The sequence below is a fragment of the Bos javanicus genome, chromosome 26, assembly GCF_032452875.1.
Source record: "Bos javanicus breed banteng chromosome 26, ARS-OSU_banteng_1.0, whole genome shotgun sequence".
NCBI classification, from domain to species: Eukaryota; Metazoa; Chordata; class Mammalia; order Artiodactyla; family Bovidae; genus Bos; species Bos javanicus.
In genome coordinates, this window is record NC_083893.1 from 14,925,392 (window position 1) to 14,953,353 (window position 27,962).

At 41.0% G+C, this 27,962-nt stretch overlaps 1 protein-coding gene across 2 annotated transcripts; it reads left to right on the forward strand.

Moving 5' to 3' along the window:
- The first annotated feature begins 2,935 nt into the window (after nt 1–2,935).
- Nucleotides 2,936–27,940, forward strand: CEP55 (centrosomal protein 55). Of its 2 annotated transcripts, none has more exons than XM_061402825.1 (9): nt 2,936–3,242; nt 4,337–4,531; nt 6,498–6,773; nt 9,585–9,653; nt 17,320–17,470; nt 18,718–19,031; nt 20,720–20,791; nt 21,451–21,576; nt 27,430–27,940. In XM_061402825.1, the coding sequence occupies exons 2-9, from the start codon at nt 4,349–4,351 to the stop codon at nt 27,448–27,450; spliced, it is 1,212 nt and encodes a 403-aa protein (XP_061258809.1). In that variant the 5' UTR covers nt 2,936–3,242; nt 4,337–4,348; the 3' UTR covers nt 27,451–27,940. The 2 variants fall into 2 exon arrangements, with proteins under 2 accessions (XP_061258809.1, XP_061258808.1); XM_061402824.1 differs by lacking the exon at nt 27,430–27,940 and adding an exon at nt 23,429–24,543 and having other exon boundaries at nt 2,938–3,242.
- Nucleotides 27,941–27,962: the final 22 nt, after the last annotated feature.

Consider the following 27,962-nt stretch of genomic DNA (forward strand, 5'->3'; position numbering starts at 1 on the left):
ATGTGTGCACATATATTATTTTTGAAATTATTTTCCATTGTAGGTTATTATAAGATATTGACTATAGTTCCCTGTGGGTATACAGTAAACCTTTGCTGCTTGTTGCATATCTATTTTTAAAAATTAGAAATCTAGCATTCTATTCATACTAAGTCAAACAGGTAGAATCAAAATGTCATAAATTTTTTAGTTAGGCAAAAATTCATGTTTTCTAAAACATATATTATACATATTATTTATATGTGTGTATACAAAAACTTTCTAATATGCTTGGTAAAGGCTTGAGAAACAACATCAAAAAAAAAAAAAAGAGAGAAAAGATGGAGAATTTGGAAAACATAAGCTAAATGAAATGAGAGTACTGAATATGACATAGAAACAGTGAAACCAACCAGATAAAAGTAAAAGATCATCACACAGTCCAGTTGTTTTTGAACAAGCCTGCTCATTAGAAACATAACTGGAGCTTTGGAGGAAAAAAAGCAATACCTGGACATTTGTATTTTTCAAAAAATTCAAGATAATTCTGATATGCATCTGGGTTTTAAAAAGTGATTACAAGTTTTTCTATTAAATGGTAGTCTTAGTGATATAGAATTCTATTATTTTTCTGTTGACCAATCATGATACAATGGTATGAAATGAATAATAGTTACATAATCACAATAATAAAAGATGTTTATCAGTTTTCACAATAGCCAGACAAAAAATAAAAATAATTATGATTGTAAACCATAATGGGAACATGATTAGCCTAACAGTATAAAATAATTACATACAATTTGAGGGGTCAAGCAGAGTGATATGGTAAGTGGAAGTGCGTACACGCACATGTTTTCATCCACCCAGCCAGTCTATGTCTTTTGGTTGGTGCATTTAATCTATTTAGATTTAAGGTAATTATTGATATATATGATAGTATTACAATTTTCTTAAATGTTTTGTGTTTATTTTCTGTAGGTCTTTTCCTTCTCTTGTGTTTCCTTCCTAGAGAAGTTCCTTTGGGATTTGTTGTAAAGCTGGTTTGGTGGTGCTGAATTCTCTTAACTTTTGCTTGTCTGGAAAGTTTTTGATTTCTCCATCAAATCTGAACGAGAGTCTTACTGGGTAGAATATTCTTGGTTGTAGCTTCTTCACTTTCACCACTTTAAATATACTGTGTCATTTCCTTCTGGCCTGTAGAGTTTCTGTTGAGAAATCAGCTGATAGGTAGGCCAATGAGCCTCCTGCCTACGCCTCTTTCTCAGGGGGTCCCCAGTCATGGGGGAAGTCCCTGCCAAAAGAAGGGGTCCTGGGGAGCAGATGTGTAACTGGGGTGTCCGGCCCAGCAGGCCCAGGCACCAGACCCCTGTCTATCAGGTGCCTCCCTCTTCACACAGTTCCTACCAATTCCTGTCTTTTCTCTCCCCATTTGACACCAAGCTGAGCAGTCAGACCTTTCTCTCTCTCATCCAAGACATTTATAAATTTCTAGGGAGACTAATTTTGCCCTTGCTTTCAACTCTAGGCAATGCATAGAATTCACAGCTTCACTAATCGTTTGCCTCAACTTCCTCCCACTCTTAATTCCATTTGATAATACAACAGATATGAAAGAGCCCGATTCTAATTTTTCCATCAGAAATGTGAGCTCCTTGGAAGCACAGACCAAACGTTATCTTCTTGCCTTTTCTTTTATTCTTTAAAATTCTCTACATGGTTTCTCATCCACTCTATTTGACATAGGAGTTTGTTGCTTTCGCGGGGTGGGGGGGTGGTGTGGAGCTTCCCAGGTATCTCAGTGGTAAAGAATCCACCTGCCATGCAGGAGACTAGGGTTCAATTCCTGGGTTGGGAAGATCCCCTGGAGAAGAGAACCTCTATCCACTCCAGTATTCCAGCCTGGAGAATTCCATGGACTGTCTAGTCAGACACGACTGAATGACTTTCATTTGTTGCTTTTTATATAATAATGGCTGACATCAGTATTTACTAAACACCATACACCTCACATGGATTCTCTCATTTAATGCACATGAAGTAGATATCCTGTGAAGTAGATATTACTATCATTTTACAAATCAGGAAGTTGAGAGGCTCGGAGAGCTTAAATAATTTATTCAAGATCACACAGCTAGTAAGAGGCAGTCAGGCTAAACTCATTTCTAATCCAGAGTTTAACCCTTGTATGACACTACTTTCAGAGGATGGTTTGCTTCTGTAGCCTTTTCTCTAGAGTTTATGCAGCGGTCTGAGAACGTCAGGCCCTGCCAAACGCGTTCTGTGCCTGTTTGTTTCAGCGAAAGTCCTCAAAGTCCAGGTAACCATGACCCGGATTTAACCAATAGATGCCAAGCCAGAGGGCAGCAATCTGGAGCAAACGCCTGCCTAGCTCGCTTCCTCTAGAGCTCCTAATCTCAGCATTCAAACTGGGCGTGCCTATTAATCCTTCCACCTGCTACACTCCACATGGCTCCACCCTGATTTCTGGCAGGATGAAGGCTCACCCCAAGAGGAAAACAGAGAGGCTGTGCCCCCTTGTGGAATCCAGTTCTCCTATTTCTTAGAGGGCGAAACTGGTACTCAGAAGGGCGAATCAAACTCAAGGACGCAGAACGAGTTAGTCCCAGCTCTCAGTCACTGGATTTATCTCTCTCAGCATTCTAATTTGCTTCAGCCCCAAAGCAGATAAACACAAATCAGTTCTTCACAAAGAAATCTTGAGTTGAGGTCTGAGACCTCACAAAAGCATTGACAAAGTCCCAGAAAACGTTGGCGGATCCGGGAGACGCCTTCCGGGCCTGGGCACCATCCTCTCCACTTCAGCTCCACCCCTCCGCCCGCAGCCCAGCTATGTCCCGCACTCCTTTCTCACTCAGGTTCCAGCCCCCGCCCCCGGAGACCGCAGCCAATCGGAGAGCCTCGCCCCGCCGGCAGTGACGTCCCCCGCCCCGCAGCCGCGGGATTCAAACTCCCGGAAGCAGCTCCCGCGCCAAAGGGTGTGACTGGGCCGACTCGAGCGCTGCGCTTCGCCTCAGGTGCTGGCTGGCTGCGGGCAGGCGACCGCGGAGGGTGGCGGAGGCGGCCTGGACCCGCAGCCTTGAGGCCGGGCGTGACCGCCGGGGAGGCGGGATCAGTGGGAGATCGCGTTGGCTGGGATTCAATCTCTGCCTACCTTGGAGCCAGTCGCCGTTCCCTGGCGCTCACTTTGTGCCTGTCCCCGGGAGGCCGTCGCCGATTGGATCCCCGCTTTCAGCTCTGCCGTGAGTGTTATCATCCTCTTTTAGACAAGCGCAGGGAGTTCTAGTGACTTGGCCAAGTCCTTTCCTTAGTACAGCATTTTGCGGATTAGCAAGCACTTTAATGTCTATTCTACAAACTTCACCTCAGAAGTGAGAAGAAAGGTGCCTGTTGTTGCAGTTTTCTTTGCCTCTCTTCGCACTGGAGGTCTTATGTGAAGGTTTTTGTAGATTTGCCTCCACTTGTAGAAGACGTGGCCTGTAATAGATGCTTTGTGCCCTCTACTAGGTATCTTAATCTTTCACCTTAGAATGGACAGAATTCCAGGGCTAACCTTTTCTGGTGGCTTAGTGGTAAAGAATTCGCCTACCAATGCAGGAGAAGAGGTTCGATCCCTGGGATGGGAAGATCCCCTGGAGAAGGAAATGGCAACCCACTCCAGTATTCTTGCTTGGGAAATCCCATGCACAGAGTAGCTTGGGTAGGCAGTCCATGGGGTCAGAAAAGAGTAAGACATGACTTAGCAACAAAGCTTCTCCTTACTTCTTGTTCTTAATTCCTGCCATTCCTGAATTCTTTGAATATTGGGTCTCTTTTTCCTATAAATGCCTCATACTGAATTCTTCTAACTTCTGCCCACTGTGCTCTCTGAACATTACAGTTAAGATAGAACTGAACTAGGCCTATCTTCTCAAACAGAGGACACACCATTATGTCAGGTAATGATGTTTCAATGTCCATTTATTCAGAATTATATTATTTGTCATTGGCTTTTTATTCTGGAGTAAAATTTGTCTTTGTAATCTAACTTTCAGGTTTCATTTAACGGCTTAATCATTGGTTATCCCTCTATTTTTTTTTTAAATGAAACATTTCTATTGAAGTATGACACACATGAGAATCCTACACAAACACAGACATACAGGTTGACATATTGAATACCTCCGTGCATCTACCACCCAGATTTAAAATATATATATTGTTGTTAGCAAGCTAGAAGCCATACCCCACTGTATCACTTTTATTTATATAGAACGGTTCTTCTGTTTAATAAATAGGTTATTAGATCTTTTCAAACCTGAGATTTGACCTTGTAAACTCAGATTTCTTTTTACAGGCACTTTCAGAGATGTCTTCCAGAAATCCCAAAGATTTAATTAAAAGTAAATGGGGACCAAAGCCTAGTAACTCCAAATCAGAAACTGCATTAGAAAAATTTAGGGGAGAAATAACAGCTTTAAAAACATCGGTAGATGAAATCACAAGTGGAAAAGGAAAGCTGATTGATAAAGACAGACACAAACTTTTGGAGGTAAGACCTTTTAAACTGTAGTAAGCTTTACTATGGGAGATGAGAAAGTATATGATATAATCTAGTTTTTATGTTCACTAAATGTAAACAACAAATCTAATCATGTCACCTTTGGGGTTTAGATTTTAGCATGAAGGTTTAAAAACCCATTTAATCATGTATTTTGGCTACTTTACAAGTAATATTTGTTTTCAGATTTTTTTTTAAGGTAAAATCATTACAGATAGCAGCATTTTGTGTTTTGTTAAACTATATTTCCCTAATTTACAGTTTGTTATGACATAGTCTGAAAAGGAGTTAGGAATATTAGAACTGGAAGGATTTAAAATTTAATCAGTTCAATTTATTTTGCAAGAGTACTTTTATTTTTCATAGTTAGAAAACAAATTATCCGTGCTAAATAATACCATTGGATTTCTTTAAATTTTACTTTATAAGGCACATCATAAAACCAAATGATTTATTATTTGTTTAAACACATATTGAGGTGAATTCTTATTCAAGCATGGAGAAATGATCTATCACCAATTCTTAGACATAAAGATTATTTTGTAATCTGGTGAAAGAATCTAGTAGTTTCCTTAGAGCTCTCTTTCCAGTTCATTTTACTTCTGACAAGCAAGGGCTGTCAAAATCCCTTTATAATCAATTGAAATTAAACTTCCTATAACTTCTACCAGTTTGTTCTAGTTATGTCCATTAAAGCTACATAGAACAAGTCTTTTTTTTTTTTTTAATCCAATTGACAGCTTTTCAGGTGTCCAAGTCTTCCCAGATGGCGCCAGTGGTAAAGAACCCACCTGCCAAAGCAGGAGATTTAAGAGATGGGGTTTTGATCCCTGGGTTGGGAAGATCCCCTGGAGAAGGGCATGTAAAGATATTCCAATATTCTTGCCTGGAGAATCTCATGGACAAAGGAGCCAGACAGGCTACAGTCCATAGGGTTGGACACGACTGAAGTGACAGCATGCATGCATGCAGATATACAAGGAAATCTTGCTTCCTCTTACTTATCTATAAGCCAGCCCCATATTCTTCAGCTTTACTGGCTTTTTCTCATCCTGGTCACTTTCCTGAACACTTTTCTGGTATTCATGTCCCTCTTGAATTAATGCTTCTGGATTGCACACAGTCACAAACACAGATTCAAACAGTAGTATTATTTCCTCTAATCTGGATGCTGTACTCTATTGAAATCTTAGAATTGTATTGGCCTCTTTGGTACTGTGTCATAATACTGTCTTGTCTTAAGCTAGTAGGCAACTACAAATCCCCTCATCATTTTCACACAAGCATCCAATTCTATGTCCCCATTTCTATTTGAATAACTGTTAAGCTTTTTTCCCTTTGTCAGCATGTAAAGCCATTTTACTTACTTTTTCTATCATCTCTATATTAGTGCTTTCTCCCTTTTGCCAGCAAGTTTAACTAACATGCCTTCTTTAACTTTCCAATCCTTGAAAATGTTGAACATTCTCTTGAAGATCACCTTCTAGATTTGATACCAAATCATTTATTAACAAAAAGCAAGTTTATGAATGTACTTTTATCCAGCTATAGCATTCTGTGATATCTGAATTCTGTTGCTTCAAGTTCATCAGTGAGCATGTATTTCTTTGTGTGACTCAACTTTTAGCCATTAAGATGACTAGAATTGGCATGATGGGGGAATGATTAGCAGATAATCAGGTGAGAGCCAGCTCTTCTTTAGCTTTCTAGATGGTCTCTCCTTTCTGTGTCCATGTCCCGTTTATTTTATATATATCTTAACCACAGCACTTATCATACTGCATTAATGTATTGGTCTAATTCTCTATGAGCTCTCTGAGCATTTTTCTGGTCTTGGTATCTGGTATAATGCTGACTTGATACATAATAAATACATCCTATACGCTTGTTATAATGTACTGTTTATTTTTGTGTTTGACCTGGCCTTGTTCTAAGATTCTTCTTAGTTTATATCTAGAAAATTCGAGTCCTTGAAGCTGAGAGAGAGAAGAATGTTTATCGCCTCACAGAGAAGGACAAAGAAATACAGCGACTCAGAGACCAGCTGAAAGCCAAGCACAGCAGTACTGCATTGCTTGAACAGCTGGAAGAGAAAACCAAGGAAGTTGAAAGAAGAGAACAGCTGTTGAAATCCTTGTCTGAAGAGACAGATGTGTTGAAGAAACAGTTGTCTGCTACAACTGCAAGGCTTGCTGAACTTGAAGGCAAAGCCAATACTCTTCATTTATCGCAGGTACTAATTTCTTTAAAACCTGATTTTTTTTAATCTTTTCTAATACAGTTTGTAATTCTTATGAAGAATGGGTTTGTTAAAACATGATTGTCAAATGGTGAAACAGTATAGTATACTAACAGGTTTACTCTTTTTTTTTCCATAGTCCTGTTCTTCTCTATAAGCAGAAATAGGTAATATAGCTGCCTCCACTGACCATACCATTGTTTTACCCAAGGGAATATTCAGAATACAGATTCTGCTGTGTGTCTACAATAGCCAGGAAGATTTTATTGAATTCTTTTTTTCTGTAGTTTGTATTGTGAGAAGAATGGCTTCATTTTTTGGTTATTTTTCATATTTGAGGTACCCAATTAAAACAGCAAGTGTGCTTTTCTCCCGTCTTGTGTTTTAGAGTCACTAGTGTAGTAGAAAGAGCATGGATTTATGGGTAGGCAGCTCCGAGTTCAGATTCCACTTTCGAGCTGTGTGAGTCTAAACAAATTCCTTTACCTCTCTAGCCTTAGAAACAATGCTAGAATTCACCAGACCCCTCTCCTAAATCTCAGTTTGCACATCAATAAAATGAGGATAAGAGTACTGGAGATTGAATGTTACAATATATGTGAATAACCTAGCAGGGTGCCTGGCATGTGAAGTGAAAGTCGCTCAGTTGTGTCTGACTCTTTGTGATTGCATGGACTGTAGCCCACCAGGCTCCTCCATCCATGGGATTCTCCAGGCAAGAATACTGGAATGGGTTGCCATTTCCTTCTCCAGGGGATCTTCCCAACCCAGGGATCGAACCTGAGTCATTGCAGGCAGACTCTTTACCATCTGAGCCACCATAGTGCTAAATAAATAGTTTCTTGCTGATCAGACCTTTGATTCTCTTGAAAATTTGGACATATGAATCATACTAATACTACAGCTATTAACACTACCTACAGAAGAAAGGACACTTCTCTGGTAGCTTAGATGGTAAAGAATCTGCCTACATTGCAGGATACCTGGGTTTGATTCCTGGATCAGGAAGATCCCCTGGAGATGGGAACGGCAACCCACTCCAGTATTCTTATCTGGAAAATCTCATGGACAGAGGAGCCTGGTGGGCTACAGTCCATGGGGTTGCAAAAAGTCGGACACCACTGAGTGACCAAAACTTACTTACAGAAGAAAATCTATTGCTTTCAAATAAATGCTTCAGTGATGTTAAGGGTCTTTGTACTTTATCTCCCCTTTAGAGTGGGGCTTCCTACTCTAAGAGAATTTGCCTGCCAATGCAAAAGATGTGGGCTTGAGCCTTGTGTCGGGAAGATCCCCTAGAGGAAGAACCGGCAACCCACTTCACTATTGCCTGGAAAATCCCATGGACTGAGGAGCCTGGCAGGCTACAGTCCATATGGTTGCAAAGAGTTGGACACGACTGAGCGACTTCATTTTCACTTTTACTTAAAGCTCAATAATTAGTTTCTGTACTTTTGAAGATGGAAATATAAATCTTGGTAGAAATGATGATTTTAAAAATGTATTCATATAATCACTATGGGATACTCACTGTTAATTTCTGTACTAGTCAGCATATCTAATCACCTGACAACTGACCTCCAAATCTCAGAGTCTTATACAACAAGTGATTATTTTTCTGCTCATGTCACAGCTTATTTTAAGTTGGAGTGGAGGAGGCTTTGCTCAACAGAATCATTCAGAGATCCAGGTTCCTTCCTTCTAGTGGCTCCCTCATCTCTCAGAGTGCAGTCCTCCACCAGATCCTTTATACACAGTTGTGGGCTAGAGAGCATGTGAAGAACTGGGGTAGCCTGTGGGGTCTAGGCTTCGGATTGGCATATCTCATTTCTGCTTACATTCCACTGGACAGAATTCAGTCTCATGACCTCACTAACTACAGGGAAGGCTGGGAGATGTGGTTTGCAGTGTGCCCAGGGTAAAAGGAAAGAAATGTGATGAACTATCTCTATCATGGTTTCCACCTGAAGGACTAAATTGAGAGGGGGAAAAGAGCACCTCTAGAGAAGAAAATATATATTTTGAGCTTTCTTGCCATCCTTCACACAAGTCTCTTTCCTCAGAGCTGTTAAAAGACTGAAATGCAGCTTTTTATGAGCTTTGTTGGTTAGCTTTGGTACCTTACCACCTGGACAATGAAAGTGTTGTCAACTCAGTCGTGTTTGACTCTTTGTGACCCCATGGACTGTAGCCTGCCAGGCTCCTCCATCAAGGGAATTCTCCAGGCAAGAATACTGGGGTCTTCCCAACTCAAGAGCTCAAACCTGGATGTCCTTCAGGTGGATTCTTGACCATCTGAGCCACCGACTTACCATCTACTTCCCCTCTTTTATTCCCTCTGGAAAAATGAAGAAAAAGGAGGAGACAAATTAAATTTTGAGTTCTATATGAATGAATACTAATTAATACTATTGCTAATGTTGAATATAAATAAATTCTAGAAAACAAAATTTATCTTTTATTTGACAATTTAATATTTTCGGGATTTCATTTAAATAGGCCAATTGCTTGGTTTGGTTTCCTGGTGAAAATCAGAGGGCTGTTCATATCCACTGAGGGCTAGTCTGGTGATTCTGGGGTCCAGATGACATCAGATATCAAATGAGATACGAAATCTCAGGGTGTCCAATCTGCTTAGGAGGCCTCCAGGACATCTTAATTCCGCACTGCTACTCATCACCTGGCATGTACCAGTTCTGGATTTTGGGATGTATGTGAAATATACTGTCTTATTATGAAGGTAAGTATAATGAGCAAACTTATGTTCTTAAATTATTATGTTAACTAATATTGATTTACTTACAGACTGTGGCTACAAGTTGCTTCAATTCATCAATGAGTAATATTCATGAAATGGAAGTACAGCTGAAAGATGTAAGTTTGTTTTTATTTTATTAAGTTATGGCTAAAGAGGACTCATTCCTTTATTATTAAATTTCATGGAAATTGACAACAGTAATGCTGTAGCTTGAAAAATTCTTTTGAGGAGATGAAGAAATGAATGGTTTGAGATCATCTCTCTGGGTTACCACGTTTAAGTCTCTTTCCAGGCATTCAAGAGGGCCAGTTCCTGTAAGTATGGCTAGGAAAGCCTTGGAAATCTTTAGGCTATAAATCATCCATTTCTACCAAATAACTCAACAATATCCCGTTTCCACTTAAATCTAATTTGCTCAATAATTTTATTATAGTAATATAATTTAATATGTATTATTTTTTCTTTTTGTTTACCCATGCTAGATATCCTCTTTAGTTTGAAATTATTCCTTTAGAAACAGGATTTCCTTTCCTAGTTTGAAAAGGAAATACATTCTTTGTGTATTCAATATTTCTTTTTCCTAGAATCGGATATGAAGTTAGCTATATTATTCCAAACTTATATCTTAAATGGATTGGTGGGTTGCATTGAAAATTAAATAAATTGGGGACATAGGACTAGTAGTCACAGTGTATTTTTTCAAATTTTAAGGTTAGATATGCAAAGTATGAAATTCTTGATTTAATTATTGGGTCAATAGGTAGATATTGTGATTCCAGAAATATTACTGGCATGTCTACCCTGATCTAAGTATGCTCTTAAGAGTCCTGTTTTATCTCACATACCAGGCATACCTTGAGGCCTATTTGATTTTCAAGAAAAGAATTTAAATCATTAGTGTCTGTATAACTGGGTTCTAGAGTACCCTTTTCAAAGTAATTTATCTAGAGGTAGCTAAAATAAAGAAGAAACACAATTCTTAAAGAACTATCAAAATAAGTTTTTTGTATGTCATGTATTATCCCCAGCATTTAGACAACTGGAAAGAATGACTAGATGGAATCTGGTGAAGTTTCTTGAATCTTATAGTGTCTCTTTTAGCAAAGTGCCTGAAAATAGATGCTGTTTTCTTAAACCCATGTGTAACTTTTAGGCTTCTCAGTGCTAACTCGGAGAAGGCGATGGCACCCCACTCCAGTACTCTTGCCTGGAAAATCCCATGGACGGAAGTCCATGGCGTCGCGAAGAGTCGGACACGACTGAGCGACTTCACTTTCACGCATTGGAGAAGGAAATGGCAACCCACTCCAGTGTTCTTGCCTGGAGAATCCCAGGGACCAGGGAGCCTGATGGGCTGCCGTCTATGGGGTCGCACAGAGCCTGACATGACTGAAGCGACTTAGCAGCAGCAGCAGCAGCAGTGCTAACTACTCCAAATATCAACTAAAGTTATTTTTATGTAATGATGATTAGTCTGGGGTAGAACCTGAGAGTCTCCATTTCCAATAAGCTTCAGGTGCTGCTGCTACTGTTGGTGGTCTGAGGACTGCTCTGTGAGAACCATTAACTTACATTTGAGGAGCGAGAGGTGGTCAAGCTCTGGTTATCCCTTTGGGATCTCAGCAGATCTTTCGGACCAGGGGGAGAATTATAGTTGGAAGACTGAGGAGCAGGGAAAGAGAAATCTCACTCCTCAGAGTCTACACCGTCACTTTATTTGGCTTTGGAGGACTCAGCCATTCTAATCCTATACCCTCTGCAGAGCTCCCACAAAACTTCCTGTAGAAGTTTGCCCACCTGTTTAAGAATCAGTGTTTGTTAGGCTAAAATAAGTCCTAAAAATCTATTTTGCTTCTCTTAGGGTCAAGCTGTGTCATTCCTCAGCTATCATTTAGATCTGGCTCATATTTTGAAATAATTACATGGAGTTAATGCTGTAATTGCATTCCTGATAGCTCAGTTGGTAAAGAATCCACCTGTAATGCAGGACACCCTGGTTCGATTCCTGGGTTGGAAAGATCCCCTGGAGAAGGGATAGGCTACCTACTCCAGTGTTCTTGGGCTTCCCTTGTGGCTCAGCTGGTAAAGAATCTGCCTGCAATGCGGGAGACCTGAGTTCGATCCCTGGGTTGGGAAGATCCCCTGGATAAGGGAAAGGCTACCCACTCCTGTATTCTGGCCTGGAGAATTCCCACAGACAGTCCATGGGGTCACAAAGAGTCAGACACAACTGAGTGACTTTCACTTTCAATGCTGTAATCATTATCCAGTTGGTCAGTAACTTTAAAATCAAATAACTGAATGTCGGTTTTAATAGGCGTTTCTTGCTCTTGATTTAAAAAATCTGATTTTTAGGGAATTCCCTGGTGATCCAGTGGTTAGGACTCTAGGGTTCCACTGCAGGGGGGTATGGTTTTGATCCACTGTTGGGGAACTATGATCTGTAAAGACACATGGTGCAGCCAAAAAAAAAAAACAAAACTGACTTTTAAACAGAATTACTGAAGATAAATAATAATTATTTTTAATTTGGAAAAAAATCGAGTTTACAGAAAAGTTATAAGAATGGAAAATAGTACACAGAAGTCCACATACTCTTTACCAAAATTGAACTCATTAGCATTTTATCCCATTTTATACTTTTTCTTTCAGTCCCCACACCTATCCACACACATACACATACACACACAGACATAATATTTTTTCTGAACCATGAAATAGTTGCATATATATATAGCCTTTTCAGCCTGTATATTCCAATGTATATTCCTAAGAATGAAGATACTCTTACATGACCACCATACAGATACCACCTTTAATAAATTTAACATGGACATAATACTTCTAATCTACCATCCGTGTTCTAGTTTTATCAATTGATGCATATTTTTTCTTCTTTCAATATAGGCTAACATTTCAATCTCTTAGAGTTTTTGCCCAAGGAAATATTTAATGGATCCCTGCCAAAGCAGGAAGAAGAGCTTTCATGGCATTCCCCACAGCTTCACTTTACCTACTTCTGTATTTTTATTGATAACTTGGGTGAACATGATAAATGCATGTCTAACAAATGTGTAGAGACACAAAGCTGGAAGAGATAACTAATGTAAGGAAGACTCTAAAGATGCAAAACTCATAATGTCAACATCCACTGACAGCTATCAAATCTACTTTTTGTTGCTTCTATAAAGAAATGAAAGTAGACACAGAGTCCTTGAGATCAGGAGTAAAGAAATGTTTATTACTTTATTGAAGTAACATCGCCATCATGTGGTCCTTTAGAATAATGCCTCATCCTCACTTTGGCAGCACATTTACTAGAATCAGGCTTCCCTGATGGATCAGATGGTAAAGAATCTGCAGTGTGGGAGACCTGGTTCTATCCCTAGGTCAGGAAGATCCCCTGGAGAAGGGAATGGCAACCCACTCCAGTATTCTTGTCTGGAGAATTCCATGGACAGAGGAGCCTGTCAGGCTACATACAGTCCCTGGGGTCGCAGAGTTGGGCACGGCTGAGCAACTAGCGCGCGCACACACACACACACACACACGTATGTTTTACTTCAGTTGAGTTACACTAAGCAGCTTTTTTGTTAAGAACTTTGTATTTGTGCCATCTCTTTTCTGGCAGCCCTAAAGGATAAAAACTCATACCTCCTGGCTGCCACACTTTAATCATTGATAATAATTAATTCCCCCAGGTCAAGGATTAATTATGACACAAAGGATACATATTATGCACTTGTAAGACTACAGAAATAGTTAGGATAGTTCTATGACAAGATGTTTTGATTACATTTTCATGCATTACTTAATGAGTAATAGATTTTTGAAAGTGTTTTATTCTTTTTGAATCACTAAATGTATTGTTCTACTGTGTGTAAGGAACTGCTAGATTCCTTCTTGTTCTCTCCTCCCTTCTGTGAACACTCTCAAACTCCGGTCTAGGTCTACACGGCTTTCTGGTTCTTGCAGGCATTTTCTCCACCCATGTTGTCAACATCATTCACAAACATTTATCAGGCAGCTTCTAGGTACAGAAACACAAATAAGGAACTGTGAAATAAAATATCTAAACAAGCCTGTGCCCAGCTGTCCAGAGGGCTCAGGGTATAGTTAAGATAAGAAGTATCATCAGGAAGTAATCAAGAGTTCATGAGTATAAGATGCCAAGTAGACTGAATGCACACAAAAATCACTAGTTGCTTTCAAAGGAGGGGAAGCTTGATAGGGAGAGTTATGGTGAGGAGCCTTGAGAGATAAGCCTGGACTCACTGGAACGTGATGTAATGTGGAATTTAAGTGGGCAGATGACATAGGAAGGGATTGCATGAAGGGAAGAGGCACAGAGGGTGTGCATTATTGTGTAGACAACAAGGAAGCAGTGAAGGAAAGGAAAGGCCAGGCTGTGCTTTGAAGAGATGGGAAGTGGCAGATTGTGGACAATTTTAATGTCAGCCTAAGGGAACCTAGCTTCAGTTTCAGCAAGTGTTGTCCTGAAGCTTTAAAATATTCTTTTATTAATATAATTAAAATAACTTAGCACTTCGGGGGATAGACGAAGAGGTTGAACTGAACTTACTAGCTATAGCTATTTTGCCTCAAAATATTAAGCGATCATTATATTAATTGACCTAAAGCTATTGGTCATGGCCTGTGTCTCCTCTCACTGTTCTTGATGAGGAAATCAGCCTCCAAGTGAGGATTTATAAATCCCCAAATTACCAAGATCCAACAGTGAGCCACTGCTCAAGCAGGTATTTCTGTGGGGGTAGATAAGTCTTGGGCTTCCCTGGTGGCTTAGATGGTAAAGAATTCACCTGCAATGTGGGAGACCTGGGTTTGATCCCTGGGTTGGGAAGATCCCCTGGAGAAGGGAACAGCTACCCACTCCAGTATTCTTGCCTGGAGAATTCCATGGATAGAGCAGCCTGGCAGGCTACAGTCCATGGGGTCACAAGTAGTCAGACATGACCGAGTAACTTTCATGTGAGTCTTGGCTTCTCTGGGGCTTCAGATGGTAAATAGTCTGCCTGCAATATGGAAAAACTGGGTTCAATCCCTGGGTCAGGAAGATCCCTTGGAGAAGGAAATGGCAACCCACTCCAGTATTCTTGCCTGGAGAATCCCGTGGACAGAGGAGCCTGGTGGCTACAGTCCATGGGGTCGCAGAGTCAGACATGACAGAGTGACTCACACTTCTGTGTTAGGCAAGTCTTAGCACAAGTGGCACAGGCAGAGGGCTCATTACCAATGAGCTTGGCCATTGGCGAAGGGGTTTTAGTATCACTGTGTGTACCTCCTTCTGGGGCCCTTAACATTTTACGCCTGTGACATTAGATTTAGCTGTGCATGTTCTCTTTACACAAGTAGTAATTGAGACTTATTTCCTCAGCCTCCCAGAAACATAGAAAAAAAAGAGGCAGCCCCTGATAGGTCAGTTGGTAAAGAATCCACCTGCAATGCAGGAGACCCCTGTTTGATTGCTGGGTCGGGAAGATCCTCTGGAGAAGGGATAGGCTACCCACTTCAGTATTCTTGGGCTTCCCTTGTGGCTCAGCTGGTAAAGAATCTGCCTGCAATGAGGGAGACCTGAGTTCGATCCCTGGATTGGGAAGATCCCCTGGAGAAGGGAAAGGCTACCCACTCCAGTATTCTGGCCTGGAGAATTCCATGGACTATATATAGACCCTGGGGTCTCAAAGAGTCAGACACAACTGAGCAGCTTTCACTTTCCATGCTCTTGGATGGAAGACTTCGATTGGAAAGGGGAGAAGAGTTGTAATATCTCATTTTGGTGCTAAAGTATAAGCATTTCAAGACTTCGTTTTCCCTCTGCTACTGACAGGCGAATCTTCTTTGCTAGCTTTCAACTTGAATTTCTGTCCTGCTGCTACTGGCAAAACAGGGGTATGGATGAGGGGGAGGTGTTTATGCAGTTGTGTACAGCCCTGGCAGGCTTTGCCTTTGACTGAATTTCCAAGGATCCAGTGGTTAAGACCAGTGAGAGTTAGAGTCAGAGTATATATGAATTTGTCCCAGTTAACAATCAAAATATCACCAATACAATATTGTAAAGTTAAAAAATAAAATTTAAAAAAAAAAACAATCAAAATATCAGTAGAATTTTTCACTAAAAAATTTCATAAATCTGGGCTTCCCTGGTAGCCCAGGGGTTAAGAATCCACCTTGCAATGCAAGGGGCATGGGTTTGATCCCTGGTCCGGGAAGATACCACATGCTGCGGGGTGTCTAAGCCTGTGAGCCTCAACTACTAATGCCTGAGAGCATAGAGCCCATGCTCTGCAACAAAAGATGCCACTGCAGTGAGAAGCCCACACGCCACAACTAGAGAGAAGCCCCCACTCTCTGCAAGTAGAGAAAGCCCATGCACCACAACGAGGACCCAGTGCAGCCAAAAATAAATAAATAAAATGCATACTAAAGCCTTTCATAAACCTATACACCCCTGTCCATATATGCTACCTTGATTTATCCACTAAAGGTAATGTAGCTTCTTATGTGAATATTTGCTAATATCTTGCCACAGATCAGGTGGAATGAGCCACAGAAAATGTAGATGAGATTTTTTAAAATTTTCCAACTTATGCTAGGTGGCTGGTAAAGTATAGCGAGGTTTTTGTAGGAAAGATGTAACTGAAATGAAAAGTGAACATGAGCAGTAATGGTAAACCACTTTCTCTGTTACCAGCTAACTTAAATAGACACTGCTTATTTTATTAATATTGTCCATCATTCAAATAATTTCTTGACTATACATTGTATGCAAAAGCTGGGAGTCCTTTCGGAAGAACACGGTCTGCCACTTCAAGGAACTTAATATAAAAAAATCTGCCTGCAATGCAGCAGACATAGGAGATAATGGATTCAATGCCTGGGTGAGGAAGATCCCCTGGAGTAGGAGATGGCAACCCACTCCAGTATTCTTGCCTGGAAAACTCCATGGACAGATAAGCCTGGCAGGCTGTAGTCCATGGGATTATGAAGAGTAGAACTCGACTGAATGACTAAGCATGCACAATCTATTTGAAAAAGCAAACACAGAAAAAAGCTAATGATGGTTGGTAAAATAAGTTTTTAAAATATGTAGGTATGTGTTTAAAACAACTGAGTTCCTGAACCCGTATACAAACTAGATGAAAGGTCCCATTTGGGGATTTTTGAGCTTTAAAAGATGAAAACCGGTGATAAAGAAAGAGGGTGATGTTTGAGTTTGATTCTCCGGGAGGCAAACACGAGATGGAGTAGTCAGCAGTGCAGTTTATTGGGGAGCCACATCTGTGAAAGGAAGAAGAAGGCCCAGGATTAAGGCGGGGTGGCGGGCGGGGGCGGCACTGCCAGAGCAGGATGCACGCCTGGCAGAGCCTCTGTCCACCCCTTGGAGAGCCCGCAGGCAGAGCCCTCAGGTGGGTGGAAATACCTCTGAAAGAGTACCTGAGCACTGCACCTCCACCTCTGCCACAAAGACATTCTGTTAACAGAGAATGATGTGGGCACCAACATGAGGCAAACTGTAGAGTCAGTGGACAGATGAACGTAACTCTGTGTGGACATGACTTGGCCATGTTCTTTGGAATTCTGAAGATGTGTGGCCTTGGAATGTGTCTCTGTGTGGAAAGCTTTACAGTGATGCCTGGAATCATTCTGTGATATGAGCCATCGAGTATTTATGTGCTGGAAAAGACTGCGTCCCGTGTGGTCTCTTATCCATCTGAAGGGTTTGGGTTTTGATTATTGATTTGCTTTCATTTGCACTGTGAGGCTCTGGAGAAAAATCAGCAGTGGCTTGTGTATGATCAGCAGCGAGAGGCCTACGTGAAAGCGCTTCTAGCGAAAATCTTTGAGTTGGAACAGAAACTGGAAACAGCCCCTCAGACACTCCCGCAGCAGACAAAAAAGACTGAATCAGAAGGTACTGGTGTAAAAATGTTCTTCTGGGTTGGCCTGCCTGACATTTTCCAAAAAGAGAGATGCATCAAATTTAGATTCTTATAGATCTGTGTTACAAAGTAAAACAAGAGCAAGTCTGCTAGCCTTGAAGTAAGAAATCCCATTTTAGCCAACCTTCTGAATTCATCTCCCATTGTTTTCTGACACCAGAGGGCGAGAGGCACAGGGTAAAGGGATCTTGCAGCTCTGCAGGCACATTAGGTTTTTTCCACCTTGCAAATCCTTTCCCTCCTTCAAAGTCCTGCTCCAGCTTCATTTCCCCCGGTGCTAGCCTTGTCAGTGACTATCTTGTTATTCCGCTTCCCTTTAGCAGTTATTCATATCAACTCTAGGAGAAAGATTACATTTTTATACATGATCCTTCAATCATTTGAATCTCACCCTAGAACTGAGGTGAAGTTCTTATCAGTGATGCTGTTTGCCAAAGGTTTTGTAGCTTCTCTGACACTGATCTCCATTGAGTTTCACAAGAGCCTAAGAGCAGGGGCAGAAAGGATCATTATCCTCGTTTTACAAATAGACGCAGCAGTTCCGGGTGATGAGCCAAGCTCTGTGCAAGGCTCTCATTTAAGTGCTGACAGCCCCACTGGCACTGGAGCCTTGAATTATAGAAAGAGAAGGCTCATAATCTCAGAGCTTCACATCGGAATATTTAAAATGAAGCTAATGCTAAAACAGTATGAAAGGAATGTCTCTAGAGAATTCAAAACTGTTTATCCCTCAGGGGACAAAGTTACTGCTGTATTGCCTGTATAAATTTGCTACACATAAAAGTAGGTTTTTAATTATGGGTGAAGTCTAGCTTTTTCCTTTGGTAATATGATTTTTCTTTTCTGTCTCCCTCTCTTATTGTCTCTCTCTTTCTCTCTCTCTCTGTGTTTTATCAAAGTGGTATATGCATTAATGTCTCTATTTGTTGGTTTGTTTTCTTTAGACATTAATGACATTCCCCCCCCCAGAATAATTCTATTACTGTTTCTGATTCTTCTATCTATTCATTTTGTAACTTCAAGTAGTATACCTGAACTTCTGTTTCTTGTTCTGTCAAACATCAACCATGATCCCTGTCTCTTGAGTCTTCATTTTTGAAGATGAGGAAAAAATGCAATCATGCTTACAGAGACATATTTACATTTATTTCTTCAGGAAAATTACCTATTTTGTAATTTGTAAAATTACCTATTTTGTGCCATGATGTGTTTGTCACAGGTTATCTTCAAGAAGAAAAGCAAAAATATTATAACCATCTCTTGGAAAATGCAAAAAAAGATCTTGAAGTGGAACGACAAACCATAACTCAGCTGAATTTTGAACTGAGTGAATTTAGAAGAAAATATGAAGAAACCCAAAAAGAAGTGCAAGATTTAAATCAACTGTTGTGTTCACAAAGAAAGGCAGATGTACAACATCTAGAAGATGACAGGCATAAAACAGAGAAAATACAGAGGCTCAAGGAAGAGAATGATCTTGCCAGGGAAAAACTTGAAGAAGAGAAGAAAAGATCTGAGGAGCTGTTATCTCGGGTGAGTCTAACCAGCACGGTTTTCCATGGTTCATAATCCAGAATTTTCATGGTACTTACTAAGTGTCAGGGGCTATTTTAACTACTCAGGAACCAGCATGGAACAGCACAAGTTCCTACCCCCTCATAGGAGTTCATGCTAAGAAGGGAGACAGACCATAAGCAAGTACCTAAATAAAACAGGGTAGTATGATCAAGAGAAACTGAGGCCAGCGAAGGCCTCACTGAGGAGATGGTATTTGGACAAAGCTGATGGCGAGAAGGCACCAGCGAGGTGAGTGACTGGGAATTCCCTCCTGATGAAGAGATCACAGACACAAAGGTTCTGAGTGAGGAGGAGGTAGGCATGTGTGGGAAGCCAAAAAAGGGGGGGTGAGGAGGAGGTGGGCATGTGTGAGAAGCTGAAAGGGGGGGTGAGGAGGAGGTAGGCATGTGTGGGAAGCCAAAAAAGGGGGGGTGAGGAGGAGGTGGGCATGTGTGGGAAGCTGAAAGAGGGGGTGAGGAGGAGGTAGGCATGTGTGAGAAGCCAAAAAAGGGGGGGTGAGGAGGAGGTGGGCATGTGTGAGAAGCTGAAAGAGGGGGGTGAGGAGGAGGTAGGCATGTGTGGGAAGCCAAAAAAGGGGGGGTGAGGAGGAGGTGGGCATGTGTGGGAAGCTGAAAGGGGGGGTGAGGAGGAGGTGGGCATGTGTGAGAAGCCAAAAAAGGGGGGGTGAGGAGGAGGTGGGCATGTGTGAGAAGCTGAAACGGCGGGTGAGGAGGAGGTGGGCATGTGTGGGAAGCTGAAAGAGGAGGGTCCAGGTTGATTCCTAGGCTGGCACTGTGAACTGTTCTCAAGTTAATTCACTATGTACCTCCCATGTTCTCACTGTGCTCATAGCCAGATCTGGAATGTTTGTCTCAGTAATGTTGGCATTACTACATTAGATTTATTAGAATTCAGTACTATTTCAAGAGAAACTTATTAAATTTTCCCCGGCAGCATGAAATAATGGAAAACACATAATTTGGGGTCTATCCCAGGTCTCTCCTCAAGGATGTGTGGCCTGAGGAAAATCAGCTAACTTCTCTGACTGACAGGTTATTTGTGTGTCAAATTAATAATAATAAACCTTATAACCTCTTCTCACCTCATAGGACTTTTGTGAAGGTCAGCTGAGAGAAGGTGAAAGCGCTTTGTAAATTAAAGGGCTAGGTAAATGTTAGCTACTGCTACTCTTAGAATAGTGATTTCTAAAATCCTCCAAAATTTGAGTGAGAGGGAAAAAATGGTCTATAACATTTGCCTTCTCAGTCTTTACCATGCTCACTTCTGCCTAGAGGTGTGAGCAGTGATATTTACAAAAGATTAAGCAGAAATGATTGAAAATTTTGCTCCAACTCTGTGGCTGAGGAGGCCAAGCTCTGCTTTCTTATCCTACTCAGAAATATCAGTGGATGTTAGGACCTGCTTGTCCACTGCGACTTAGTGCTTTTTGTCTACATTCAGTCTATGCCTCAGGGAACTCGGCTGGGGCAGTACTGCTCAGCTGCTTGCATAGATAGCTGTCCAACCACAGCTAGGATTCACCCAGAAGAGCAGGTGTTGCCCTGGTTAGAGATGTGACATTTGTGAGCCTTTCACACATCCTAGGTCAAGGTCAAGCTATAAAATGTTGATGTGACAGTGTTGGTTCTATTTACATCCTACAGGTCCAGTTTCTTTACACGTCTCTGATAAAGCAGCAGGAGGAACAAACAAGGGTAGCTCTGTTGGAACAACAGGTACGCATGAGGGTTCCTTCTACATTCAGTTTAACCTTTGAGAAATGGAATTTTTCCTCATGTTTACACTGTTGTATGAAGAACCATTTGTAAGTTCTAGAAAATGTTTTTTTAAAAACTTTAACAAAAGTATTGAAAGTGATGACTTATGCGAGCCGTATATTCCCATTAATACCTTTAGGCTAAACCGAATTCTCTAAGGTGACATGGCAATTTTCTTGACAGGTAGATGTTTGCCTTAGCAAAATTTCTTCTTCCCTAAATGGCTGGTAGTCTGACAGGATGTTCCTAATAGAACTACTTGATAACTTCAAGTAGAACTCAAAGAGAGACCAGTTACTCTCAGAGACCAGAGATTTTTAGTATATTTGAAACCAGGGAACAGCCATCTCCTTCCCTTCCCCACAAAAAGGAGGATGAGGAGGACAGATTCTAACCAGCAACTTCTTAAGCTGCTCCTCACTCACTTAGACCTCACACTTTGGCTTTGCTCCTTGGACAGAGGTTCTTCATGTATCAACATCTCCCTGTGCTCAGAGGAGTTCTTGCTCTGATGGCACAACATGTTTTTTTCTTATGATACTAAAGAAACATCCAGTCAGGAAAACTAGACAGTATACAGTAGCTGTCATTGTCTTGTCTTGGGCACTTTTTTCCAGATGCAGGCATGTACTTTAGACTTTGAAAATGAAAAACTTGACCGTCAAAATATGCAACATCAATTGCATGTGATTCTTAAGGAGCTCCGCAAAGCAAGAAATCAAATAACACAGTTGGAATCCTTGGTGAGTCTGGAATGGTTAGACAAAAACTTATTTCATCTTTCTTTTTCTGCCATCTTTCTATTTATATGTCAAAGCAGTTCCCAAAATAGAAGGATACAGTTTAAGAATAGCTGTTTCTTAAATTAGTCAAATCAAATCCCTTGCCTCATTTGAAGCATCTGCCCTTTGAGCATCAGTTCAAAGTACTAGACAGAGGGACATTACTGGCCTCTTGGTAATGATAACATTACCAGTGCCTGGGATCATCCCTACCCACTCTGGGCTCTGTGATTCTGGAGGCACTGAACAGAGCTTGGTCTGGGGGGACAAAGGGAGCAAGGCAGGGCAGTTTTAGATTCTGAACTGAAATTGTGCTTTTCTCTTTAAACAAAAAAAAGAAAGAAAAAAATTGCTGCTTTTAGGGCTAATGGACTATTACTGTTAATACACTCTTGTAGGCATACTGAATTAAGCACGTTCTGTGGATTAACTTGAACACATAACCTTTTAAAACATTAACCTTTGTAATAACATTGCTTCTATGAGGAAATGGTTTTGATTTACCTATTTTCATTCTACTAATAAGCTTTGAGGGACTTCCCTGGTGGCTCAGTAGTAAAGAATCCACCTGCCAATGCAGGAGATCATTTGATTCCTGGGTGGGGAGGATCCCCTAGAGAAGGAAATGGCAACCCATTCTAGTATTCTTGCTTGGGAAATTCTATGGACAGAGGAGCCTGGTGGGCTACAGCCCATGGAGCTGCAAAAGAGTTGGACACAAATTAGAAGCTAAAGAACCACACAGTAAGCCCTGGACTAAACCTGTTAGGGTCTGTCCCATTAGCCCGTATTTTGTATATGATCCTTGTATTGCAGAATATTTGCACAGGGTGAAATGTTACAAATAGAATTCCTCAGTTTTCAAAAGAGAAAAAAGCAGTTTTTAAAGTCATTTGCAATTTCTTTATGAATAAAAGACAGAAAATACATTTTTGGCTCTGTTTATGTCATTGATTTTTATCATAATATTTAAAATTGAAATTTATAATTCATTCCTATTTATGACTATTTATCAAAGTACAGGAAGCCAAAGAGTATACAAATGAATCTATAATTTTCCTGTATTTTTCTTCATTTTCCTACCATTCGTCTTTACAGTATGCTATAAAATGTTCATTTTTAGTTACTGACTGTTCTAAATTTCTCAGGGAAAAAAAACATGAAAATGAGACATCACAAATGAATTATACAGTATCTTAGTCATTCTTGTGTATAACCTGTTTGACCTGCTAAAATTTTTTGCCGCTCTTAATTCCATGCAGTTCTTTATTGCTGAAGTTGCCCGTCTTTAACCTAGCAATCTTTGTCAGCATTGCCCGTAGGCCCACCTTTACATGTGACTCTAAGCATTTTAATAAAACCTGCTATGTAAATGCCTGATCCTAGTACTTCCTGGGTAATTTCAGTGATATATAACAACCTCATAAGGGCTTCCCAGGTGGTGCTAGTGGTAAAGAATCCGCCTGCCAATACAGAAGACATGAGAGATGTGGGTTTGATCTCTGGGTAGGGAAGATCCTCTGTAGAAGGGCATGGCAACCCACTCCAGGATTCTTGGCCTGGAGAATCCCATGGACAGAGAATCCTGGTAGGCTACCATCCATAGGGTCACAAAGAGTGAGACACGACTGAAGCAACTTTGCATTCATGTGTTACCACCTCATAAGTTACCAGTGTAATACCAGTGACCGGAGAGATTCAGAAGAAAATCTAGCTAGAGGGCTGAAGCAACTGGAGTATCTATGGAGCAGTTACAACTGCTGAATGGTAGGCCATCTATACAAACCGTGTTCATTTGACACTTATTTTTCAGAAGCAGATTCGTGAGTTTGCCTTCACAGAGCCATTAGTCACTTTCCAAAAGGAGACTGAAAACAGAGGAAAAGTCACCTCACCAAAATGTCCCACTGCTGCGTTAAATGAAAGCCTGGTGGAATGTCCTAAGTGCAATATCCAATATCCAGCCACCGAACACCGAGATCTACTCGTCCACGTTGAATATTGTTCCAAGTAGCAATGTGATTATTCTTTGTTTTTGTGCCAAAAGATTCAGTACTGTATCTTACGTTAGCTAATGGACATTTTGAATTGCTTATTTCACCTCACATCAGAAACTGCCTGTCTACCTTTAAGACTCTAGCATAGCAGTGAATCATTGTGTTTTGTTTTTGTTTTTGTTTTTTTGCCTGCTTTGCATTTCCGAGCATTGAATGCTGAGACCGCCAACATTTTGCACTGTTAAAGTACTTGATGAAGAAAAGATAGTTCAGGTTATTGCTTGTAGGTCAAATCTGTTACACCAACAAGCAAATATTTTATGTTTTTCAGATTTTTAAAAAATCAAAGGCAATTAACCAGGGATCTTTATTGTTATTATTTTTTAATCCAAGCACTTCATAAACCTACCATTCTGACTTTGATGTCCTTTGTGAAGAGATGGTGATACTTTTTTCTTTTCATTTATATTTCCTTTCTATGATAGAGCAGTTATTAGAAAAGTTGGGCGTTTTCTTCATCTTTATTGCTGCTTACTGTTGAAACTGTAGACCTAGCTGTGTTTGAAGCACAAAGTAGATTCTGTTTAAGGAATACTCCTTACTAGCCACACAGTGCTTTCTGTGATGTTAACTGGCTATACCTTTAACTTGAATTTCATCAGCACATGTTAGTTAGCTAAAATTGTTAAAATGAATTTTAACAAAACCACCGAGCCCTCTCTTTTGATATGCAAATGTTTTATTTATTTATTTTTGGCAGTCTTGAAAGCTGGGTGATGTAATGAGCAGATATTTGGTTATCTGAATATTTTTATACATGTGTGCATAAACCAAGATTTTTTTAAAAATTTCTTCAGGTTTTCTAAAATGCTTAACACTGGGCTACTATTGGTAATGTAAAGGAGAAAAGAATAAAGAGTTATTTAATAAATTTTGCTATGAGGAGAGTATATGTATATAGACTGGTATTTTTAAGATTTCTGCCCTGAGAAGGGTGCCACAGAGTTACAGATAAACATACAGTGTAAAATGATTTCCTTTAGGATTTGTTTGTTTGATCTTCTTGCAGTCCAAGGGATCCTAAAGTCTTCTTCAACACCACAGTTCGAAAACATCAATTCTTTGGTGCTCAGCCTTCTTTGAGGTCCAAATCAGGGTTTCTGGGTGGGGGGGGGTGGGAAGCATGGAATATGCCTTATCAACAAGTTCTCTAGATGCATTTTGGGGTAAAACTGAAGACAGAACTACTGAACTAGTCCAACCTTAACTCCCTGATGAAACAGAGTCCCAGAGAGGGGCGTGACTTACCCAGTCACTTAGCAGGTTTGTAGGAACATGAGGGAGGCCCTGACTCCCAATGGGAGTGGTTGTTAGAGCCACTACCATTTTGGTTTGTATGAAATGATTCCTGAAAAATTACTCTTTCCAAGATCCCCAGTGCTCTGCCTTCTAAGGCAAATCCAGTATTTGTTGGTCTGGTTCTCTTTATTTTCCTTGTTGTTTGTGCTGTGCTCTCTGCTTTGAATCTAGTATTTTTTGGCTTTGGATGGTTGAGTGGGAAACATGAGTAAGACACTGAAGAGTACAATCTATTGCCGTGCTCTGCTGTGCTCAGTTGCTCAGTCGTGTCTGACTCTGCAACCCCATGGACTATAGCCTACAGGCTCCTCTGTCTATCGAGAGTCTCCAGGCAAGAATACTAAAGTGGATTGCCATGTCCTCCTCCAGGGGATCTTCCCAGCCCAGGGATTGAACCCAGGTCTCCTGCATTGCAGGTGGATTCTTTACCAGCTGAGCTACCAGGGAAACCCCCAATCTAGTGGTGACACCCAAGGTAAAAGGTAGGTTCACCAAAGGTAAAAGGTAGGTTCAAGTTACCCAGGATCTGAAGAGATAATGGAGAAAGGGGCAGGGAAGGCTGAGCCCTAGGGTGCATCCTGCAGTCCACAAGTAGACAGGAGCACTCAGATTCAGATTAAAGTTGTGTCAAACCAAGCAACCAGAGAAAGGAGTGGCATGCACCTGTACGACAATGAATTAGCACCTAACAATAACCTTCAGTTTCTTGCTTGCCAGACACACTGTATTGATTTAACCCAAGGACCAACACATCTTCCACTACACAGTTTAACAAGTATTACAGATAAGTGTGTGTATGTGTTAGTCGCTCAGTCACGCCCGACTCTTTGCTACCCCTTGGACTGTAGCATGCCAGGCTCCTCTGTCCATGGAATTCTCCAGGCAAGAATACTGGAGTGGGTTGTCATTTCCTTCCAAGAGATCTTCCTGACTGAGGGATTGAACTCCAGTCTCCTGCATTGCAGGCAGATTCTTTAATATCTGAGCCGCGAGTGAAGCCCAAAAATTGCCCTAAGGTTGTTATTTAGTCGCTGAGTCATGTCCAACTCTTTGCAACCCCATGGACTATGTAGCCTGTGAAGTTCCTCTGTCCATGGGATTTCCCAGGTAAGAATACTGGGGTGGGTTCCCATTTCCTCCAGGGGATCCTCCCAACCCAGGGATCCAACCCGCGTCTCCTGCATTGGCAGGCAGATTCTTTACCACTGAGATACCGGGGAAGCCCTTGAAGGAGTCTCACCTCTTTTAGGGGATATACCAAGCACAGGTTTCCTCACTTGGTTCAGCAAATATTTAATCCATCTGCAACGGACAAGGTGTCGTGCCAGGCACTAGAGGTGGAGAGGGTACAGCAGGAACCACCTTAGAAGAGCCAAGGCAAGGTGGACATCAAGGCTGACCAGTGAATGACAGCACAAGTGAGGTCAGTGCCTTGTTAGAGGTCACCCCACGGGTGAGAGAGGAGAGGCTTTATGAAAGCGGTGATGACTAAGCTAGGTTCAAGGAAACATAATATTCAAGTTTTAACAGTGTTTGTTCCTAGACTTATGTTGAGAGTGAATCATTCAACATTGCTTAAAGGAAAACATGGCCTGCGTTAGAGTGGTTACTTTGTGATGACAAAGGGCAGAGGTGTAGATCCAGATTGTGATAGGGTGAAAGATGTCACTTTGTATCTTATTAACTTGATGTTGAAAGGCATGTTGCAACAAAGATAGAGAAAGTAAACTGTTTTGAATGTTAAATATCAGAGGAGATAATCAAAGGTTTTAATGAAGAAGAAAGAAAAAAGTTAGCTTTGCTGTGTGATTTACAGATTCTGTAGAATGGTAATTATGCCACCTTGTGTAGATTAGGAAGATGTGTATTTTCACTCAATCTTTATAAAGTGGAGATAGGTGGTGGTGGGGTGGAACTGAGACTAGAGGGTTAGGAAAAAACCTCGAGGGCTTCCCTGGTGGCTCAGTGGTAAAGAATCCAACTGCCATGCAGGAGACACAGGTTCGATCCCACATGCTGTGTGGCAACTAAGCCCCTGTGCCACAGTTATTGAAGTCCGAGCGCCCTAGAGCCTGTGTCCTGAAACGAGAGAAGTCACTGCAAGGAGAAGCCTGCACACCACAACAAAGCCTCTCCTCTCTCACCCGTGGGGTGACCTCTAACAAGGTACTGACCTCACTTGTGCTGTCATTCACTGGTCAGCCTTGATGTCCACTCACTGCAACTGAAAAGCCCACGCATGAATGAAGACCTAGCACAGCCAAAAATAAACGTAAAAAAACCAACTTTTTGAGTTTGTTATTTCCAGTACAAACTTAACAGTCGCTCACATTTGCACGTAATACAGTAATAACTGTAGTAATAACTCTCTTCCAAAGAAAATTATTCTGTTTATTGGAAATGAAAAAGGAAGCATCTCAGAATTTAAATTTTATTTTGTATTCTTTGGAATTTCCAGGTGTCGCTAGCGGGTAAATAATCCACCTGCCAATGTAGGAGACGCAAGAGACAGATTCAATCCTTGGGTCAGGAAGATCCCCTGGAGTGCGAAATGGCAACTCTTTCCATTTCTGGAAAAATTCCATGGACAGAGGAGCTTGGCATGCTACAGACCATGGGGCCACAAAGAGTCAGACACGACTGAGCATATTTGGCAATTTCAAGGAAACATGTTACTATGGCAAGGGCCCTGAAATGGGAATCACGGGATTTGGGATGAAAATCTATTTCTGACCTTGAGCAAGTCATTTCAACTCTCTAAGACTCAGCTTCCTCCATCTAAAATGAGAATGTTCATGGCTGCCCCATCCCTCTTCCTAGGCTGTTAGGCAAATGAAAATCCAACCTATTTTAGGGAATCCTGTATATTAAGCATTTTTAGTGTCCCACACAATATGCTTATAAACTTCCTGTGTCATGTCATTTTCTCCTCATAGTGACACTACCTGTGAGTTTCCAGAACTGTTCCATTATATAGATGAGGAAACCATG

What these genes read in the sequence shown, in the direction of transcription:
- CEP55 (XM_061402824.1), top strand. Translation starts at nt 4,349, where the DNA reads ATGTCTTCCAGAAATCCCAAAGATTTAATTAAAAGTAAATGGGGACCA. An exon ending in ACAGACACAAACTTTTGGAG is followed by an intron (nt 4,532 to 6,497) that starts GTAAGACCTTTT and finishes GTTTATATCTAG; the next exon opens with AAAATTCGAGTCCTTGAAGC. An exon ending in TAGCTCTGTTGGAACAACAG is followed by an intron (nt 20,792 to 21,450) that starts GTACGCATGAGG and finishes ACTTTTTTCCAG; the next exon opens with ATGCAGGCATGTACTTTAGA.